This window comes from Nansenia antarctica (assembly GCF_963989245.1).
Source record: "Nansenia antarctica genome assembly, chromosome: 2".
Taxonomy (NCBI): domain Eukaryota; kingdom Metazoa; phylum Chordata; class Actinopteri; order Argentiniformes; family Microstomatidae; genus Nansenia; species Nansenia antarctica.
The window spans coordinates 22,200,298-22,215,644 of NC_137675.1; the positions used below are offsets into that span (position 1 = coordinate 22,200,298).

General features: G+C 42.2%; 1 protein-coding gene across 1 annotated transcript; it reads left to right on the top strand.

Moving 5' to 3' along the window:
- Positions 1 to 1,680: 1,680 nt before the first annotated feature.
- On the top strand, positions 1,681 to 4,224 carry LOC308149960 (gametocyte-specific factor 1-like; the record flags this gene model as incomplete). Its single annotated transcript, XM_080522837.1, has 4 exons — positions 1,681 to 1,762; positions 3,648 to 3,754; positions 3,883 to 4,009; positions 4,109 to 4,224. The coding sequence occupies 4 exons, from the start codon at positions 1,681 to 1,683 to the stop codon at positions 4,222 to 4,224; spliced, it is 432 nt and encodes a 143-aa protein (XP_080378963.1).
- Positions 4,225 to 15,347: the final 11,123 nt, after the last annotated feature.

The following is a 15,347-nucleotide window of genomic DNA, read 5'->3' on the forward strand; positions in this document are numbered from 1 at the left end:
GTGTGTGTGTGTGTGCGCGTGCGTTCGTGCATTTGTTTGTGTGTGTGTGTGTGTGAGATGTTTTTCCTCTTAACGAGGTGAGTCAGGTCTGTGCTCGCCGTAGTGTAGCCGTGTGTGTACACCTATGCGTGTACAAACATACATTCCTAAACACACACTCACATGTGAGAGAATAAACAACCTTTTGTTCTTAGAGAGGAAGAGGAAACAGCCTGGCTGGCAACCAGTCAGAGAGACACGTACTGACACACACACACACACACGTAGAGAGACAGTGTACCTGCAGTGCTTCTCCTCTGCGTTGGAGAAGGCCAGCAGCAGCAGGCTGATGTTGATCACCACTGTGTTGGTCTCTGGACACACCTGGCACACACACACACACACACACACACACACACACACACACACACACAGACGGAGTTAGTATTCGTGTGTGTCAGAGACAGAAAGAGAGAAAGTGTGTTTGTGTGTGTGTGTGTGTGTGTGTGTGTGTGTGTGTGTTTGAGAGACAGAGATAGAATGTGTGTCAGTGTGTGTGTGTGAGCCACAGAGATAGAATGTGTGTGTGTGTGTGCGTGTGTGTGTTTGAGAGACAGAGATAGAATGTGTGTCAATGTGTGTGTGAGCCAGAGAGATAGAATGTGTGAGTGTGTGTGTTTGAGAGACAGAGATAGAAAGTGTGTCAATGTGTGTGTGTGAGCCAGAGAGATAGAATGTGTGTATGTGTGTGTGTGTGTGTGTGTGTGTGTGTGTGTGTGTGTGTGTGTGTGTGTGTGTGTGTGTGTGTACATCCAGGATGACGACGTCGTAGTCACTGAAGAAGCAGAACTGCTGCTGCCAGGAGGCGTCGCTGCGGATCACCTCGTTGATCAGTCCAGCGTGAGCTGCTCCACACACACACTCTGAGAACACACACACACACACACACACACACACACACACACACATCTAGGGTGAGCTGCTCCACACACACACTCTGAGGAACACATATGGTGGAATAATATGCCTGCTAAGACATTTTATTTATTGATAACACATTCATTACCTTTCAGACTGAATTCACAAGAGTCACTAGACAGTCAGACTGTCTGGGCTGAATCAACACATTGACGACCTCAGCCTAGTAGACAATGAAACCAGTTTCTCTACTTGAAGCTTGACATTGGCTAGACAACAGATACATTTAAATGATCACAAAGACCTAATTGCTCTCTTTTCTCTTAAACCTGCATCTAGAGAGACTGAGCAATCTAGAGCAGTTCTGGGCCTTTGTTTTGCCTCGGGGGGGTTGATTCCCCCCTAACCTCTTCTCAATCTGCATCACAGCCAGTCCTTCTCATACAGGAAATGCCTGTGATTGGCCTGTACCTCACCTGAGGGCGGGCTTGTTGCCTGAGTGTACCTGAGTGTATAAAATACAGATTTGCCCCTGTGTCTGGACTTTCAGAGAACCTTTGTCGTATCAAGACAGATCTTGACACGCTGTAAACTTTCTCCTTTTGCAAAAGTAAATTAAATACCCTTTCCTCTGCAATTTGAAAAGAAGCAGGCTGATCCTAGGCCTAGCTTGCTAGCATAGCTCTTTCATTTTATGTCTTTTTTCTTTTTTCAGCTAACGAATTCATCACTAATTTCTGCTCATTTCATTTTCTTCTCTTATTGGGCAATAAGGCTAACAGCATGGCCTTCACATTGGGATCAACTTGCACTCCCAGGAAGACCACTGCTACAATTGAGGAGCTGCAACGCTTAGAAGACACTGGTAAGCTAAACACAAGCTTTAAGAAACCATTGTGAAATATTCCTGCACTCATCTCTTGAAAGTCCTTAAGATCTTACAGTGTGAAAAAATTAGGACACTACATCAATATTTGATCTTTCAAACAATATCTATAGATAAAGGTGATGTAATTTACAGTTTTTTACGATTGCTAACTCACCATGTTCAATACTGAAACCACAGTTTCACAACTCTTCATACAGTCAGCAGAGCAGAAACCCATGTGAACAAAACTGTGACTCTTTCTCTGTGATTTGTGCATTGCTTTCATACAGAATGCATTCAATGACTACGTTGTCCAAATGCCATAACACTTCTCTCATTCAAACTCCCCCACATTTTTTCATTGCTAACATACTGTGTTCAAAACTCTGAAGAACACGTTCAAAACTGAATTATTTGGTGCAATTTTGCAGTAATCATATTCCTATCATATATGACAGAAAGCTCGCAATAAACAGTTTTTTTGCACAGTGTTTGAGTGTGCAGATGCTGTTATTTTGCACTCTATTGATACTCTTCAGTTCCAGCACCTCAGCAAAGTATGATAACGGATGAGCGGTGGTATTTTCACTATTTGCAGTAATCATATTGAAATGTCTAGAAAATATTAGCTGAATATATACAATGAAATGAAATAGACTAGATGCATTGCCAGGGAAGACATTAGATGTGACCAGATGCAGACCAGAGGGTGGACCAAAACCCTCAGGAGTGAGACATTTTTGGTGTGATTGCTATTGTATTGTAGCCCTGGAATTTCTGTTTTTATTTTTTACAGTATTTGAACTTTGCATCTTCCACTTTATTTTTCACTTTTCATTTTACACAAGTAAATGTAGTGTACTTTGAAGTAAATGTACCGTAACTTACTTTCTGCAAAGATACTGAAAAAAAGGATAAAACATAAAGGATAGAAGCAAAAGATAGAATACTGTAAGGATAGAAGCAAATTGTGGCATTTCTGATTCATTCTTGTTGCCTAATACTTTACAGTTGTACAGTCAACTATTCTGTCTATGATTACTATAAATCAAACCATTTTTATAATGAAATATTCATTCTTGTGAAAATCATTCAAACTATGTAATGCTCCCTGTTGTTAGTATTTTGTAAGTCAGAATGTTATGAATGACAGTGTATGCTTCTGAGTGAACATTGTTGACAGTGTGTGGTTGAACGAGCTTCTTTTGAGACATGAATGAAGTCATTGGCCAACATGAGTGTTACGAATGCAGACTGTATGAAGAGTTGTGAAACTGTGGTTTCAGTATTGAACATGGTGAGTTAGCAATCGTAAAAAACTGTAAACAAAAACAATGAAAATGCACCCTATGTAGGGTGTCCACACAAATCATTTTGCTTTCACTTTAGATTAAAATAAATATGTCCATCACATAGAGAATTGCATGAGAAAATCATGTATGGTTCAAAAGTTATCAAGGTTTACCTCTTTACATATACATGCTAATTACTGGAATTTATATCAATATAATCTAGAACTAACAAGGTGTCACTGCTATGCAGAAATGGAACACACATGATGAAATTCAACTTTATATTTTAAACTATTCATTTTTATTACATAAAACTATAGCCTATCTGAATTTTAAGACTGAAGATGTTTCAAGTTGTATTTGTTTAGTTATATTGCCACCATCTCTCAATATTGTTAAAATTAAAATCAAATGTCCATATGTTAAAATATTGAAAAAGACAAAGATTTTCTTAGGATGTCCTTCCTATCTTTTTCACATATTCCTATCTTATATACTATATGTATATTTAAAAAGAACCACACTTTACCCAACGTTTGAATTGAGTGATGTTGATTTCTCATTCACATTTCTCTTACCATTGCTCATAGAAATAAAAGATGCCAGTGACCCAAACAAACTCCTTCAGTGTCCATATGACAAGAACCACCAGATCCGTGGCAGCCGCTTCCCATACCATCTGATCAAGTGCCGTAAGGTAAGAACTGTAGTGCTTGTCGTGGAATAACTGTAATAGGAGTAGTCTGCCGTTGCAGACATTGAAATCTCAAATGAGATGTTCTCAAATATGCTCTTTTTCGTAAAGCATCTTTTTCGTCTTTTTAGAATCACCCAGAACTGGCCAAGAAATTGAAAACCTGCCCTTTCAATGCCCGCCACCTGATGCCCAAACATGAGCTATCACACCACATCCTGAACTGTGAGGACAGGAGATCTGTGAATAGCGAATACCGTAAGATTTAAATGTTGTTGTATCTTCAATGATACTATCTTTGTCAATAAAACCCATTTGCTCCTTGTAGTGAGTCTAACCAGGTTCTTTGGTTAACAGTGGACAGTGCTGATGTGAAGAGCAAGTGGCACGTCCCTGTCAGCACCTGGATACCAAACACCAAATGTGACGAGGACTGGGATAAAGGTCGGTACTCTAGTGAGCTGGGCCTGTGATTAATTCAAGCCCAAAGATGCTTTTATGACTTTAAATGTGAGTGACTAAATATCCCAGTGTGAAGTTGATGCAATGCAAATTTCAGATGTACAGATGCCGTGCTAATTAAGTGACATACTGATCATTTCTATGCATAACTGAATGCATTGGGGAGCTGTACCTAATTCGGGCAACCATTTAATTTTCAAAGCATGCCCAGCAGGGTGTGGAACAAGGAAAGGTTATTGTATGATGTTGTAATAATAATGCTGTTTCTGTTGTTGCAGAGGCAGATGACTTTGCGTCTCCTTTCGTGTGGGGCGTGAACTTCAAGCTAACAGACTGTCTTTTTTAGTGTTTTTGTGTGGGGTTTTTTGTTGGTTTTTGTACATTTTGTGACATTTACTTTTTGAGGGTAATGCTTGTGCTGTGTTTTGGGGGGGCACCACCAGGAATGTTGCTGCTAATGTCTTCTGTCTCTATGTTTCTTATTTTTTTTTGTGTGCGCAAATGACACGGATTGTTCCTCGTTATGTTAATTCATCCAGTTCTTCATTAAACACATTTCAGTTGTACAATACAAAGTTTCATTATCTGTATCAGAAATGTCTGCTTTGAGATCTCCATCTGCTGTCAAATAAGTTTGAGCTTTGTAGGGCTGAAGAAAACAATAGATAGAGTGTGTGTGTGTGTGTGTATGAATGTGTGTTTGTGTGTGCAACTATGCGTGTATGTGTGCGAGTGTGAGTGTGAGTGTATGTGTGTGCATGCGTGTGCGTGCGTGCATTCGTTCATTTGTTTGTTTGTGTGTGTGTGTGTGTGAGGTGTTTTTTCCTCTTACAGTTTTTTACGGTCGCTAAGTCACAGTGTTCAATACTGAAGCCACAGTTTCACAACTCTTCATACAGTCTGCATTCGTAACACTCATGTTGGCCAATGACTTCATTCATGTCTCAAAAGAAGCTCGTTCAACCACACACTGTCAACAATGTTCACTCAGAAGCATACACTGTCATTCATAACATTCTGACTTACAAAATACTAACAACAGGGAGCATTACATAGTTTGAATGATTTTCACAAGAATGAATATTTCATTATAAAAATGGTTTGATTTATAGTAATCATAGACAGAATAGTTGACTGTACAACTGTAAAGTATTAGGCAACAAGAATGAATCAGAAATGCCGCAATTTGCTTCTATCCTTTATTCTATCTTTTGCTTCTATCCTTTACCTATTCTATGTTTTATCCTTTTTTTTCAGTATCTTTGCAGAAAGTAAGTTACGGTACATTTACTTCAAAGTACACTACATTTACTTGTGTAAAATGAAAAGTGAAAAATAAAGTGGAAGATGCAAAGTTCAAATAAAAAAGAAAAACAGAAATTCCAGGGCTACAATACAATAGCAATCACACCAAAAATGTCTCACTCCTGAGGGTTTTGGTCCACCCTCTGGTCTGCATCTGGTCACATCTAATGTCTTCCCTGGCAATGCATCTAGTCTATTTCATTTCATTGTATATATTCTGCTACTATTTTCTAGACATTTCAATATGATTACTGCAAATAGTGAAAATACCACCGCTCATCCGTTATCAGACTTTGCTGAGGTTCTGGAACTGAAGAGTATCAATAGAGTGCAAAATAACAGCATCTGCACACTCAAACACTGTGCAAAAAAACAGTTTATTGCGAGCTTTCTGTCATATATGATTACTGCAAAATTGCACCAAATAATTCAGTTTTGAACGTGTTCTTCACAGTTTTGAACACAGTGGTTTAACAATGAAAAAATGTGTTGCAAATACATAGTATTTTGCAAGTGGGGGAGTTTGAAAGAGAGAAGTGTTATGGATTTTGGAGAACGTAGTCATTGAATGCATTCTGTATGAAAGCAATGCACAAATCACAGAGAAAGAGTCACAGTTTTGTTCACATGGGTTTCTGCTCTGCTGACTGTATGAAGAGTTGTGAAACTGTGGTTTCAGTATTGAACACTGTGACTGCGACCGTAAAAAACTGTAACGAGGTGAGTCAGGGCTGTGCTGCCCGCCGTAGTAGAGGACATAACCTTGCTCTCCAGCGCAGCACAGAGACACTGTGTGGCCCAACAGGAGCCACCCACAGCTTGACCCTGGGCCTAGACCGCCAGTCTCCATCTTGGCCAAATAAGCTCTGTCCTCCTCAGCATCTCTTTGGCCACTGCGAGTGGATTTAGAGTACTTTGTTGTATCGTAGAGACACCGAAGCTATTTATTTATTTAAGCTTTAAGGATTTCTGTCAAGTGCTTATACGACGAGGCGTGTTCTGACCTGTCAATCGGTTCGGGATGTGAACTTGGCTTATGGGTATGGGGAGCGGTTATTTGGGGATTTGAACACAGCGCCCTCCCCTCCTCTCTTTCTCCACCGTTCTGGGCTCTCGTTGGTATGCATGGGAGTCACTGTGCCCTTCTATTGTGTGGAAGAACGAGGGGATCTGGGATCTGGGGGGCTGACCCCCCCCCCCCCCCCTAGGAATGCACCATGCAACACACAGGCTTTTATTGTTGAAGGTTAAGCCTTATCAAAGAAGCTCAGTGAGGTGTTTGTATGTGTGTTTGTGTGTGTGTGTGTGTGTGTGTGTGTGTGTGTGTGTGTGTGCATGTAGGTGTGTATGTGTGTTTGTGTGCGTGTATGTAGGTGTGTTTGTGTGTTTGTGTGTGTGTGTGTGTGTGTGTGTATTTATTAAGGTTAAGCAGTATCAGAGAGGCTCAGGGACCAGCGGTCTCTTATCTCTGTCCTGAATAATGCAGGAGGCCGCGGGGCCAGAGACCACGTATTCAGCCCCCCGCCCCCCGCACAACTCTTCCTGCTATCTCCCTCACACACACACACACACACACACACACACACACACACACACACACATATACACACACACACACACACACACATATACACACACATAAACACACATACACATATATATACACACACACACACAAACTATAGTGAACACACAGCCTGAGAATCCTCCAACTTACACATACACATACATACACACACACACACACACACACACACACACACACACACACTCCACCTCTCTCTGTTGATTAGCTCTGCTTGACTCCACCTCGGGGGGGGGAGATGTTTTGTTTTTATTCCCCGATTGTTTGCTTTAACCTTTGGCGGGCGGCGGATCTCTCTCCTCATTGTTTAAGGTATTTCACTCCCAGCAAGAAAAAGAAGTGCTTTCTATTCCAATTAAAGTGTGATTAGCATAAACAGGATTAGCATAGCTAAATTGTTTTCATGACTGCGTTTTCAGCGTGACAGCCTCCGGAGAAAAAGGAGGAAGTGGAGGAAGAGGAGGAGAGGGGGAAGAGGGGGAAAAGGAGAGACACACTCACACACCCTCTGGGGTTGCCCACCATGCTCACCATTTGACCTTCATTTGACCTTTGAACCACTGTAATTTGGCTTTTGCTATTTTTGTTTGTTGGTGCTCTTATTAATACTTTGGAGGATGAGATGCTAACTTTGACTTAGTCGAACTTTTTCTTTTATTAGAGCATTTCTGTTTTCATTGGGATAGAGACAGTAGAGATTGACAGGAAGGATGGGTGAGAGAGAGGAGGGATGATTTACAGGATATGTCGAGGCTCGTAATCTAACCCAGAACCTTGTGGTTACGTGGTATATGCATTAGTATGCTGTGCCACTAAGCACCCCCAGATTCCCTACCATTGTATTCTTTCAATCCGGCATGCTTTCCTTGTGAGAATTCTATTCAGTCGCTTATCTAATTTGCCATTGCAATGCGTTTGTTTGTAACATATATGTTTTGGTACGCTGAGAGACACAAAAGGGAGTCATTTTTCATAATAATTATGTTGTGGAACGATGAGGAGGTATCAATCTCTGGCGCCTGACACCTGCAAGCCAATCGTAAATCAGCCTCAACTGTGTTTCACTTGAGGAGAGGCGACGCAGATGAGTAGAAAATTCTTTCAGTATGAAAGGCTGTTGATTTTGTTGTTTTGATTGCCACCCGAGCGTCAACAACGAGCTCTGGAATGTGATGTGATGTGCAATTTCACAGGAGGAAAGAACCCCACCAACACACGCACACACACACACACACACACTCACACACACACACACACACACACACACACACACACACACTCACACATAACCACTACCACGACCATGCATAAGTCGCATACACATACACATAAAGCACATGTGAAAACGTTGATTGCAGGTCAAGATCGTCAGTCCTCTAGCCAGAGTATAATCATAAGAATAGGAAAAACTGGGCTAAACACTTCACACTTAAGTGCTTCACATCACTAGCATTTACATTTACATTGTTGACATTTAGCAGATGCTTTCATCCAAAAAGTATATACAATTATATATGTCTAAAGTAAGTGAATCATCTATTAAATGTTCTATTCAGTCATCATAACAAAAGAAAAACAAATCTATGCTAGGACCAGGGGCCAGTGGCAGTCACAATACTAGAAGAATTATAAATACTATGAGCCACCCTTACATGTATCACCTTTCCTGAATTTGTTTTGGGAGGAAGAGGCTACGGAAAACAGAAAAAAAAAGAAAAAACGTTTGCTCCTCATTCAAAAATCATGCATGTCATTTGCACACACCTGGTCGAGATTCTTCTTCTTTTTCTTTCACCTGTTCCGTCTGAGTCAACGTAACATGTGACTGGGGGATTTGTTTGAGAGGTAACCACATTTGTTTTCTCAGATTTGCTTGGCTGTTTGTTTGCATACGTGTGCAAATAAGGATGTGAATGAGGAGCAAAAGTCTTCTTTTTCCTTTCTTTGCCTCTTCCTCCCAAAACAAATTCAGGAAAGGTGATACATGGAAGGGTGACACTCAGCGCTAAGGCACTTGTCCAAACATGTTGCACTTGTTTCCCGAACATGTGAGCACGGAAGCAACTTCTCCTATTGGTACTCCATCAGGCAACCTGACCTGGTATCCGAGTCGACCAATCGGAGGTTACGTTGACTCAGAGGAAAACAGGTAAAAAAATAAAAAAAATAAAACCTCGACCAGGTGTGCGCAAATGACATCCATGATTTTTGAATGAGGAGCAAAAGTCGATCTTCTTGTCTTCCTTTTTCCTCTTCCTCCCAAAACAAATTCAGGAAAAGGGGACACGTGTCACGGTTTGCTCATTGCAATCAATCAGACGGAGGCAGGAACACCAGAGGAGACACACTCCCACCTCGCACCTTACACCGGATCGCTACGCCGTCATGGAGAAGACTACCTTCGGTGTTCTCCTCATTGGGATTATCACCGGAGCGTTCGGAAAGCACGTGTTCGTGTCTCAACCGATGACTTGGCCTCACGCTCAGGCTTACTGCAGACTACACTACACTGACCTGTCTTACGTCGACGGCCCCAGGGAGGACCAGGAACTCAAAGAGGCCGCAGGGAGACAGTTCGCCAGTGCGTTTTGGATAGGTCTTTACAGAGACAACGACAGCTTGACTGATTGGCGGTGGTCCGGAGGCGGACAGGCGTCATACCAAGCCTGGGCGTGCGACCAGCCGGACGACGACAAGAACGACGAAAACTACGGCGGGGTTGATCCGAACGGTTGGCATGACAACCATGTTCGCCATCAACTGCCCTTCTTCTGCTTCCGCCTGGTGGTGGTCCAGGAGGAGAAGACCTGGGTGGAGGCTTTGGAGCATTGCAGGGACCACTACACCGACCTCGTCAGCCTGACCTCCGAGACGTTGGAGCTTCTGGCCCAGAAGGAGATCCACAAAGCAGCCCAGGAGGGGGGGAGTCAGGAGGACCAGGATGAGCAACCTCACTTCCAGATCTTCCATGGGGAGAACCGTGACGTGGCCCAGACCACTGAGGGCCAGAAGGAAGAACACCTGTGGACGGGTCTGCGCTACCTGGCTAGCCGCTGGCTGTGGGTGAACGGGGACCTCCTGGAGTACGAGGCCTGGGGGGGCGGAGAGCGTCCCCTGTGCCCAGCCTGGCCCCTCCGCTGTGGGGCCATGCTGAGGGAGGGGGGGGCCTGGGAGGCCCGGGACTGCCAGGAGAGACTCAAGTTCATCTGTTACTGAGCCTCAGAGCCTCGTCACTGCTGGGGTACGTCCTAATAGTCTAAAGTGGCCTCCTCCTCTCCTTTGTTTTCCCTCTTCTCTTCTTTATCGTCCGCACTTCTATGAATTAGTTAGTCAGATTAAATGATAATGTAGGTTTAGGTTAAGTTTATTTAGGGTCATTGATTCGTTGATCGTGTTTTCAGATCAGTGCAGATAAGGTGAGAGGAGGAGATGAAGTGAGGAAGTCGACTTACACTATTTGGATGCATCCCTGCCCTCTCTTTAGACACCTCTGACAAACATGGCAGTAGTGATATATTATCTAAGTTGATGAATATATCTGATAATATATCATACATATACTATATATATAAATAATGTATACTGTTTACATATTATAGACAGACCTAACACATAATACAGTATATATAATAGGCATAGTTCTTACTACAGTACTTACTGTCACTGCTCTGAATATATTCTACTTACTTTTTAGTGCCACTTATATATTGTATAAGTATAGTGTATATATTCTCTCCACGTGTATTCATATATCCATGTTGTTATGAATCCAATTCACATTATCTCTCTTTGGTGAAAAATAAATCAATTCAGAATTTTATTAATAGAATGTGTCTCTGTGCATGTGTATGGTATACCTTCAACAGATGAGTAATCTAAAAGAAACGCATGTTGTCAGTAAGTAATTAAGTAAAGCTTTATTTATATAGCACCTTTCACTCACTGAAATAACTTTGTATTTGAAACTCCTTAGAAGCTTCTAGAACAAATGGAAATATATAAATACGTCTATTCGGTGGATCTTATCCTGTGTATTGTGAATGAATACAACTGTTTAACATGGTCTCGTTCCACTGTTATAATGGTCTGAAATCACCAACATTACATAGGGCTGCTGCTGCCGCCAATTAAATTGGAAAATAAAGAATAAAATAAATATAAATATGAATAAAATAACAATTACATTTTATGAGGTTTTCTTTACAGCCCTGTCCGGTTTCTCTATTTACCTTGTCTAATGAAGGCGCCACCACGGAGGTAATGGCTAATAGCGTCTTGACACAAAAACAGATGGGAGAAAAACACAATGTTTTGACTGAGGGAGCCCAGGTTCAACTAATTAGAACAGGTTGTTACAGCACTCCCGTCTCGTAGAATGGACCAGAGAACACCCTGTAATTATCCAACACCACAGGCGTGGTGTGTCTGTGTGTGTGTGTGTGTGTGTGTGTGTGTGTGTGTGTGTGTGTGCGTGTGTGTGTGTGTGTGTGTGTGTGTGTGTGTGCGTGTGCGTGTGTGTGCGTGTGCGCGTGTGCGTGCGTGTGTGTGTAGGAGTGTGTGTGTGTGTGTGTGTGTGTGTGCGTGCGCGTGTGTGCGTGCGTGTGCGTGCGTGTACGTGCGTGTGTGTGTAGGAGTGTGTGTGTGTATGTGTGTGGAGGAGCGGACAGAAAAGCCACAGTGGTCCACTAAATGGCAAATCAACCAATCAGGTGCCTCGGTCTCACCCTCATCAACTCTCCTCACCTCTGATTATAAAACAGGAAGTGTTGTCCATGCCTTACAGGAGGTGCCACGGCAACCTGAGGTTAGGTAATTACCACAGCAAGAGAAGAGAACCCCCGACCGGTAGCTTGTAATTGGCTGAAACATAATGAGCCGTCAGCATCAGGGTTGAATGATATTAGCGCACAGGGATAATCATTTAGACTGCTCTGTGGCAGACTGTTTGGGGAAAATACCAAAATCCCTCACCGGTACGTCTTTGGTCTGTGTGGTTCGCTTGTTCTAATGAGGTCAAATACGACCTAACTGAAGTGGCAGCCAGGGCAGTTACCCCCCCCCTGCCCCCAAAGCATTTTCTTTCTGTCTTTTTCATTACTTTCTTTTTCTTTTCTCACTTGCCATACTCCACCGCCCACCCCACCCTGCACCCCCCACCTTCCCCCCACACACACACGCATGATTTCATATGGTTGCCATACCAACCAGTCACCCTGACTGGGGATTTTTTTTCCAGTTTTTTTAATTGTGTGGTAATTAAAGTAATTAGTCTGTTCTGGTAAACGTGCAGTTATGAATATGCAACACTTTTCCATTTCCAAAGACGAATTAGCGGTTAATCGTCTTTCATCCATCTAGCCTACGATAGGTGAAAAGGATCGTCTTCACATTGTGACTTCCCATCACAGCTTTACCGTAACCAGCTATTACAAACATCTGAAACTATCTTTATCTAATCAGAGGGTCACTTAAGGTCCATGTACATTTTAGCTTTAAATAACAGTGTTTAGAATGACGTCCAGTGGAGAGTGCTGTTGTTTGGTTTGTCTGGTAGGACATTTATGTCCTGTACTACTGTCACTTTTTTTCATCTTGAATTATGCCTATTGCCTTATTGTCTTGTGCTGCAATGTCAGGAACCGAAGCCTATTATTACTCTTTCACCTTTGGTTTGTTTACAAGGATATGCACGTGTTTAGCGCTCTTAGACAACATGCACAACACACAACAGCATGCACAACAGCATGCACAACAGCATGCACAACAACATGCACAAGAACATGCCAGACCTTTTCCAGTTGTCTTCTCGTCACCTCTACACAGCGTTCCTCAGTTACGTTTTGCCCCAGCAATGACACTGAACCGTTGGAAAGGTGACTGAGAGACCATCCTATTTTCATCCCTTTTCTTGTCTTTCACTTTCTTTGTCTATCCGTTTTTCTCATCTACCCATGAGAGAGCCACAAATCACAGGCAGGGACAATCCCATAAGCCATTACTGCCGTCATGGAGACACAGCCTGATTGTTTGTTTGTTTGGTTGGTTGGTTGGGTGGTTGTTTGTTTTTCTAAACAACAAGTCTGATTGCATCTCAATGGGCAGACAAGTGTGTGTGACAAGTGTGTGTGTATATGAGTGTGTGTCTGTGAGTCTGTGTGTGTTTGTGTGCGTGCGTGCGTTTTTGTGTGTGTGTGCATGTGTGCGTGCGTGCGTGTATGTGTGTGTGCATGCTCGCGTGTGTGCGTGCATGTGTTTTTGTGTGCGTGTGTCTGTGGGTGACTGTCAGGCCTGTCATTAGAAGGTGGCAGAGGTGACTTTGGGCAGATAGATTAAACTGCAGACACATGATTGTCACACATTTGTCACGCATGAATACGAAACACTATTTTGTCAGTACTTAGTAGTACAAGACTTGTCTTGAGTTGTGGTTTCTTCTCATCTAAAGTCCTATATTGCAGAGAGAAGGTGTAACATAAACCCTAGTATAATAATAATAATAAAAGTATAATTATTTTTTTGTTATTAAAGCTTGAGTAGTTCTCAATGAAATAAGCGAAAAACAACTCTTCAAAGCTACATTCAATACAGTCTTGCAAACATTCACCTATCATCTTTATTGACGTCTACTGTGTTGTTTTGCACTCGAGAGGAATCAGAAAAAACACCACAGAACGTACTGTATATCTATCTATCTATCTATCTATCTATCTCTCTCTTTATCTCTCTCTCTCTCTCTCTCTCTACCTATCTACCTATCTATATATCTATCTATCTATCTCTCTCTCTCTCTCTTTATCTCTCTCTCTCTCTCTACCTATCTACCTATCTATCTATCTAACTAGCTAGCTATCTCTCTATCTCTCTATCTCTCTCTGTCTGTCTGTCTGTCAGTCAGTCAGTCAGTCAGTCAGTCAGTCTGTCAGTCTGTCTGTCTGTCTGTCTGTCTATGTCTGTCTGTCTGTCTGTCTCTCTACCTATCTATCTATCTCTCTCTCTCTATCTCTACCTATCTACCTATCTCTGTCTGTCTGTCTGTCTGTCTGTCTGTCTGTCTGTGTCTGTCTATCTGTATGTCTTCTAAGGCACATTGACAGTAGTTCAGTAGTTCAGTCATGCAGAGGGAGGACATCACTCGGATGGAATCTCACCCGCGTCGTCCATTGATTTGGAGCCATATAAATGCATGGACGATCTGCCCCCACAGGGCTTTGATTGACAGTTGCCGGGGGTAACCGAAACATCACCTCCCAACCCCGCCCCAGTCAATAGTGTTTCTGTGTAATTTGACACCGTCGACACCGCCCAACCATTACTCTGGGTTGTCTGTGCGTTCACCTCTGGTCCTTCTCATGAATCTCACCTCTCTCTAGCGGAGGGGGGGTGGGGGGATCGAAGGCATAAGGCTTTTTATATATATATATATATATATATATATATATATATATATATATATATATATATATATAGAGAGAGAGAGAGAGAGAGAGAGAGAGAGAGAGAGAGAGAGAGAGAGAGAGAGGGTACACCTGTCAATCATTATTGCTATTTATATATATATATATATATATATATATATATATATATATATATATATATATATATATATATATATATTATTGATATCATTACAAATAGCATTTGTCTATGAGTGTTTTATAAGCACCTACAGTAAGGCACTTTTGCTGTACTCGGTTACAGCATGTTGTTATAGCAATTACATGAACCCTAACCGCCATTGAAACGGCCGATTGCACGGCAGGACCACGGCATGATAATAGTCTCCCCTGTCTATGCTCTCTGTTTAAAGAGGTGCGTGAAGTGTGTACAGCAGCACACAGTAACCAATAGCCATGTTTTGACCATGCCTTTGTGGCAGGGGATGCAACAGTTACCACCAATGCATCCAGCGTGTACCTCATACAATACACTGCCTCTCATTTTCTGTCATTAATACCTATTCATAATAAGGAACCACACTTTCGCTTTTCAGAGGAAATTGTCTTTCAAATTGTAGAATGCCTGACTAGTCATCACAGGCAAGCCCTCGCAAACACAGAAGTACAATGTTTATCGTTGAATATCACCTGAAGATAAGCATGTTGCTTATCAGTGGGTAGCTATGTTTTGTTGGATGTTTTGTTCCCTTGGGCCTGAGCTGAGGAACAATCTAGAGTGGCTTCTGTTATTCGAGTGTTCGCCAATGGTGTGTGAATGTGTGTGTGAATGGGTGAATGAGAGGCCATT